General features: G+C 40.8%; 1 protein-coding gene across 1 annotated transcript in view; it reads left to right on the top strand.

Annotated features, from left to right (window-relative positions):
* Window positions 1-2,028: 2,028 nt before the first annotated feature.
* The window catches only part of mthfd2l (methylenetetrahydrofolate dehydrogenase (NADP+ dependent) 2 like), a 13,449-nt gene continuing 7,947 nt past the window's right edge, over window positions 2,029-7,530 (top strand). Inside the window, exons 1-5 of the mRNA XM_005738166.1 lie at window positions 2,029-2,170; window positions 3,492-3,676; window positions 3,934-4,056; window positions 4,557-4,709; window positions 7,127-7,234. Coding sequence (XP_005738223.1) covers window positions 2,118-2,170; window positions 3,492-3,676; window positions 3,934-4,056; window positions 4,557-4,709; window positions 7,127-7,234 — 622 coding nt within the window. The 5' untranslated portion in view covers window positions 2,029-2,117. The remainder of the gene's footprint in view (window positions 2,171-3,491; window positions 3,677-3,933; window positions 4,057-4,556; window positions 4,710-7,126; window positions 7,235-7,530) is intronic.

Here is a 7,530-nt window from a genome sequence, read left to right as displayed (position 1 = left end):
AATACTGAAATTGTTACTTTACAGAATTGCTAGATGACCAGATGCTGGGGGCAGAGGAAGCATGTTCACTGCAGACCAAGTAACCCATATAGTCATTATGGCGATTGCAAATAATCCTATACTTGGAAATGAACACAAAATGTGCTTAAGCATTCAGAAAAAACTGTAAAATAGCAGATATTTGCTGCCATCTAGCGGAAAAACAGGACATATTTCACTGACGATGGCTATTACAAAAAGTTGATTCAGTTGGCTATGTTGTGTCCAAATAAACAGAATTAGCTTTTTGGGATTTCCTTCCCTGGGATGATTCAGCATGCATCAAGACTAACAATGGTTGCTTTTCTTTTTTGGTCATCATTTCCTTTATTGCACTATCTTCATAGCTGTATGTGTACAGTACCCGTGGAACCACACACCTTTCTTTTGACAAGGATGTACGAAATAGAGATTTTATCTATTCTGGGAATGTAGAGGCACTACAATGATTTTATAATTATGGTAAATGGACTGATTCTTAGATAGCGCTTTTCTACTCTTCTGAGCACTCAAAGCACTTTACACAACTTGTGCATTCACCCAAGCACATTTTCTTAGTGCTTTCTAACTAACATTCACACACACATTCATACTCCGATGGATGCATTGGAGAGCAATTTGGGGTTAGTATCTTACCCAAGGATATTTGGCATGCAGACTAGGGGAAGCCAGGAATCGAATCACCGATCAATAGATGACCTGCTCTGCCGCCTGAGCTATAGCCACCCACAATTAAATGATACCTCACAGCAAGAAAGTCGTATGTTCGTATCCACTTGATGGCTGAGGTCTTTCTATGTGGAGTTTTCATGCTTTCTCTGTGCCTGTGCAGGTTCAGGACAGACAAAAGACGAGCTTTTCCATCATTTCCAGTCTTTGTGTTAAGTTAAGCTACTCAGGTGTTGATGGTAGCTTAATATTTACAATACAGACATGAACTTGGTATGGATCACTTCACCTAACAGCCAAGATGGGAAAAAAACCCCCAAAACAAAAAAAGGGTGTCCTTTTACTCATATTGTTTCATGCTTTGAATGTCCATGCAGAAAATCCTTTTATCCCTGTCCTACATGTTGAGACAATGTCCCACATTGTGATTCACTTTAACTGAACAATTGTGAACACCTGACTCTCTCTAGAAGCATGTGGTCGAAAACGAGATGTGCTGATTGATAGTGTGGAAGATGATTACCAGAGTTTGATCTGTCAAAGCTCTACATAAAGGGATCAGTGCTAACAGTGGTTAGCACTGTTGCTATCACTGCTGCCTCACAGGAACGAGGTCCTCGGTTCAAATCTGCCATGTGGAAGGGGCCTCTCTGTGTGGAGTTTACAAGTTCTCCCCCTAGCAGCATGGGTTCACTCCAGCCTCCTCCCACAGTCCAAAAACATTCAGTTAGTGGGGCTAAGTTAATTGCTGATTCTAAAACATCTGTCTGTGTGTTAAGCCTGTGGCAGACTGGGCTCCAGGACAGCTGGGATAGGCTTCAGGTCCCTGTGACCCTGAACTGTATAAGTGGAAGATAATGGATGGATGGAATATAGGAGTGTACAAAGACTTGAGACTATACATACTTTAGCTCATATGTGCTTATTGCAATCAGATAAATTACAGCATATTCGTTTTCCCTATACTTAAACTCTAACCTGTATAACTTTTGTGAGATTTTAGCCAAACATTTATCAAAATTTCAGACTACACACACCACTCCATTATGGCACAACCACACTCTTTGACCCTCATCTTGTTTATTGGGCTCTGGCCTCCCTGCTCACATATGGGCTGTGTTTGCCATTACAGTTGCAGCTCATTTCATGAATGCACTCCCAGGCAGTGCACACAACAAAGGAGGCCAGCTCTTCCTCATAAGCCAAAAGATGTGTAGTGTGTAATGCAGAGTATCATTCATCATCGTCTACACGCTTCCCTGCCCCCTCTCTCTCACACACACAAACACACACACACGCACACACACACACACACAAACATGGCGGCCTCTGTTTCACCGCTACGCTCCTCCTTCAGGATTTGTAGCCCTTTAACGTTACACCATCACTGCTGCCGGGCCAAACTGCGGATGCACAGAAAATGCGAGAGTCAAAAGAGACATCTACACGAGTCGGCGACGAGGTAAAACGCAGCACGTCTAAAACAATGCTGGTTTTTCTTTTATTATACGGCATCACTTTGCGCAGGGCTGAGCGACGCTTCAGGTCCGGCGAAGGCGTGCGCAGCGTCACGTGTCGGTGGGTGGTGATTGACAGCCTGTTTCGCCGTTCACGAAACCTGCGAGTGTAGATTACAGTACAAATTGCAACCACATTTAAAGGGACTATTTTTTCAAAAGACGTGACAGAGTTACATAACCGGCTCACAGCCTCGCCGGCTGAACACAACGCGCTCTATGTAATGTGGACTGTAGCTGATGGAGAGGGCTGTCACCTATGGTTATACCATATTTAGTATATTTATAGCACATTTAAGAACACATAAAATTGTGGTCCCTAAATCAGATGCCTTAATAAAATCCTCACTGGACACTTGGGAACATCTTGCTATTAGTGAAATATGAGCCATCTACTCTAATTCTTCCTGGCACAGATTCAAAAAAGTGTCAAAACAATAAGTAGAGATTTTGCTTCATATTGACCAGAGAGCATCACAGAGTTGCTGCACATCCATGATGCAACACTCCTCATCTCAAAGTTGCATTATTGGACTGAAAGCAGTGACTGTGGAGGCTATCTGGCTATCTGAGCACTGACTCGCTGTCATGTTCAAGAAACCAGTTTGAGATGATTAAAGGGTAGTTACGGATGTACATAGTCAGCAACAATGCTCTGGTTGGCTGTGGTGTTTAAAGAATATTCAGTTGGTGTTAAGAGGGCAAAGTTTGTCAAGGAAATATCCCTCACACCGTTACATCACCGGAAGCATTCTGAACTGTTGAGACGAGGCAGGATGGATGCATGCTTTAGTGTTGTTTATGCCAGGTTCTGACCCTACCATCGACTGTTTTCAGTCTACAGTTGTCCAATTTTGGTGAGCCTGTGTGAATTTCAGCCTCAGTTTCCTCATCTTAGCTGCAGGAGAGAAACCGGCTGTGGTCTTATAAGCTTTGTTACTGGAAGTATTCACTCACTTAGCCAAATCACTGAATTCCGGTGTCCCTATCACTTTTGTGGCGACAGGGGTATAAAATGGCAGGTCATGGGTAATAGCTGTCAGTAATACAAATTTAAAACCAAGAATATCCAAAAGTAGATTCTGGTCATCTGGATGTAGCGTTTTCAGTGGGAGAAACGTTTCGTCACTCATCCAAGTGAGTTCTTCAGTCTCAGCTGACTGCAGGTCAGCTTGAAAAGTGAATTTGTCACTGTTAAATTCATCTTTCATCTTTCCCGCAGTGTATTAGTGCATTAATTCATGCGTTTTCTCTTTATCTTTCCAGGCATGCCGCTGTGGTGATTTCCGGAACAGAGTTAGCTCGTCAGCTGCACAGAGAAATCCAGCGTGATGTGGAAGAGCTGGTAGCTCAGGGCAACATGAGACCACACCTAGGTGTGGTCTTAGTGGGTGACGACCCAGCCAGTCACACCTACGTTAAGAACAAGACCCGCGCAGCCAGCATCCTGGGTCAGATATGAGCAGCACATGCATTCTTAAACGTGTATTCATAAAGTATTTCATGCATATCTAAAAACAATAAATATAACTAAAGTAGCACATATTTTATGCATACACAGATACATATGTTCAGACGCACTTGCTTAAGCAAAAGTAACATACATTTAAAATAATCAAAAATAAAACAATGTGTATTTAAAATAATCATGCAAAAGTACACAACTACATCTTCATGGTTTAGGTATATGTGTTTATGTGTTCTCCAGGTATTTCCAGTGATACAGTGGTGCGGCCCAGCACAGTGTCTCAGGAGGAGCTGCTGGAGCTGATTGACAAGATGAACCGTGACTGGAGGGTCAGTGGCTTATTGGTGCAGCTCCCACTTCCAGGTGAACAAAGGCACCACTGCTCCAGAGGTGTCCTCCATGACATCATGTTAACTGGTCTTTACAGTTGTGGTGATTCTGCTTCCATAGTCGATGGATATTGTGTGCATAAAATTTTATGCGTACAGAATATGTATTGGAGTGATTTCTGGTGACTGTGGGGCCCACATGACTGCAGTGAACTCATTATCATTTTTAAGAAACCAGTTTGAGATTATTTGAACTTTGTGACGTGACACGTAATCCTGCTGGAAGCAGCAATCAGAAGAGGGGTACACTGTAGTCATAAAGGGATGGTCAGACTACTCAGGTAGGCTATATAGTGTTTAAACAATGCTCTGCTGATACTAAGGGGCTCATGTCGAGTTCTGACCTTATCATCTGAATGCTGAACAGGTGTACCTAACAAAGTCACTTGTGAGTCTATTATGTTTCAGTTCTTTGTACAGTTCTTCACATGATATACAGTACCTGAGCTTATGTTCTGCTCCCTCTGATTTTAGAGCACATAAATGAGAGAGCAGTATGCAACGCCATCGCTCCAGAGAAGGATGTGGATGGCTTCCATATTGTGAACATCGGTAAGCTGTGCCTGGACCAGAGATCCATGGTGCCAGCCACTCCTGCAGCTGTCTGGGAGATCATCAAAAGAGCAGGTATGCCTCCCAGTATTCTCCAAAGCATTTACTCAACTTAATATCTATAAACGTTTGTCATGGCTATTTTTAGCCTTGCCATTCGCTCTGTTTTTTGAACCTACGATGGCATGATCCCTAAATTTGAACTGAATGTTCAGTTCCAAAGAATGTAAAGTTAACTCTAGAAGCAATAGCAGAAGTAGGTATTACATGTCCATTTCTATGCATCTCAGATCCACTAGGTGGCGCCTAATATCCTTTCTTCCATCTAAATCTAAATTTCATCTGTTCTTTGACTTTCATTAGTTTTAACATGAAATAAAAGTATAATGTTTCAGAGTTTTCTGAAAAGGTGTGAAAGTTATTTGAAGTAATGTGTGTAAAACTTTATATTTAACAGATGTTGTTATTAAAACATTATTTGAATAAAATAGTAGGACGTTAGTTCTTAAAATAAAACTATTCTTACTGTGATGTGAGAACAGTGTCTAGAATGGCAAGAAACCCCTTGGTTATCATACCAAAGGAGTGGGGGATTGAGGTGCGGCTAAGCCTTGGCTGCCTTTGAGGTTAGTTCAGTTGTCGTAGGAATGCTTAAGGGTTTTATATCATCATGAAATCAGCTTATCGGCTGTGACAGAACTTTTGGAATCCTCCATCCCACATAGTGCTGAAGCAGATATCTCTTTATAGATTACATTGAGAGCTGAAGGATGAAGGGTTTGGCGTAACTCACTTGTCTGTCTGAATGACTGGAATGTTTCAAACTCTAAGTTATGGAAATACACAATTCTGATGAACTTGAACACTATACACTATGTGTATATAATTATTTGAGCTTGGTTTTGGTTTCAAAGGTGAAAATGGTCTGAGAGAAGTGTGACTGAATTCTTTAAGCCTTGTAACAAACCTTTCTGCTGGCTCTATCGACCTAGCTAAGGCAATGCAAGTGAAAACTGATGCAAGTTTTTAATAATTACTGTATTCATAGAAGCTAAAATATTATCCAGTACCCCAAATCACCGGTTTAAAAAGTAATGGCTCCTTTTAAATAGTTATCCATAGAGTCATAAAAAAATAAGGTTTTCACAGGACTCTATGCTGTCATTAAATGTGGCATTGTGCATTTGCCATTATTCCAGAAATCTTGTGGTTTGTTGACAAGTAAGAGGCTTTCTCTTGATAAACATTCCAGACAAGCCAGGTATGTTCACTCTTTTGTTAACTGAAAGGTCATGAACTTTAACATTTAACACAGTAACTAAAGTCTGTAGAGCTTGAAATGCAGGTCTTGAGTTTTTACAGTTTCTCTGAGCACTGCATGGTCTGACTATGGGGTGAATTTACTGGGATATCCACTCCTGTGAATAATGTGGTATTATACACCTCAATTCTGCTTTTATAGAGGTCATCACACTTGTTGATGAAGTGCATTTGATTAGGTACCTGTTTGCTATTTACCTTCTTAATTCCTATTAAACCAGTGGGGATGCATTTAGTTTATCACAGGACTGCATAGAGTCCTTCAGAAACAAGTCATACAATATCAGAGATGTAAAGCTTGAGTTTTTATATTCTTCTGAAAGGTTTTAGGGATTTCAAGATACATTATCGCAAAATTTGGAGAAGCCTTGAGGTTCCTCTGCAGTTAGTAGTGTTTTTACTTGCCAGCCTTCTGTGCACGTCATTTATGCCCAGTATCTGTTGGATTGTGGAGTTACCGAAAGAGATACTAGATGACACAAAGACCAAGGAAGGAAGGAAGGTAGGAAAAAATCCCATGAATCTTTTTCTTGTAACTTTTTTGACATCATAGGATGATTCATTGTTGTACTCTTTGGGATATTTTGAAACTCTGGAAGGATTTCAAACTTTATAGACTTATCTGGCTTAATATTCTTCTTCCTTATAACTTCTGAAATTTCTTGTCGTTACCACATATTGTGCTGCTGGTAATTCCTTTTAGGCAACTTCACACTTCTGAAAATTGTTTATATGCCATGGTTTCAGGCCTGGGTGTGTCCAGTCCAGCTGCAACCCGTTATCAGCTTTTTTTTTTGACTACAAGGGCAAAAATCTTTTTTTCTCACATATATTTTGTAATATTAAACACTCTTTCTGCTTCAATACTTAGATTTGTTATTTCAAACTATCACTACACAACAAGCATGCTCAGGTTGACTTTTTAAAAATTGGACAGAATTTGGTATGACATAAAAAACAAATAGAAAACAAGAAGGGTTTAGATCAGGTTTAGCAGCATAATTGGTATTTAATACAAATTTTATCAGCAAATTGTGATATTGGCCTAATTGATGACACCTATGTTAACTTCTTAATAGTTTTTGCTTGACAATTTAGCTTCAGGGAGAGTCAGTTTCTCTCTACTTGAGCAGTACAGTGAATCTAGCATATTTTATCATTTCTCTGTGCAGGTATTGAGACTGTGGGGAAGAATGTCCTTGTTGCTGGTCGCTCCAAAAATGTTGGAATGCCCATTGCAATGTTGCTGCATACTGATCGCCATCATGAGCGTCCTGGAGGTAAGAAAATGCATTTGGTTGTCTGTGTGGCTTATCTGCAATCTGAGTCAGCATTGTAATAAGATTGGCGTGCTGCTCTTTGTAGGATTGGTGTTTCACCATTGTGGCTTTCCCTGAAGGATGTTTGATGTTTGAGCTTTTGCCAGGATGTGAGCAATAAATTAAAGCTTTATTGTTTCCTCACCGGCAGCACGGTGGCGCGGTGGTTAGCACTGTTGCCGCACAGCAAGAAGGTCCTGAGTTCAATTCCACCATCAGGCCGGGGTCTTTCTGTGTGGAGTTTGCATGTTCTCCCC

This window comes from Pundamilia nyererei, unplaced genomic scaffold (assembly GCF_000239375.1).
Source record: "Pundamilia nyererei isolate P.nyererei 1_Seehausen unplaced genomic scaffold, PunNye1.0 scaffold00082, whole genome shotgun sequence".
Classification (NCBI taxonomy): Eukaryota; Metazoa; Chordata; class Actinopteri; order Cichliformes; family Cichlidae; genus Pundamilia; species Pundamilia nyererei.
This window is presented reverse-complemented; position numbering and strand designations above follow the sequence as displayed.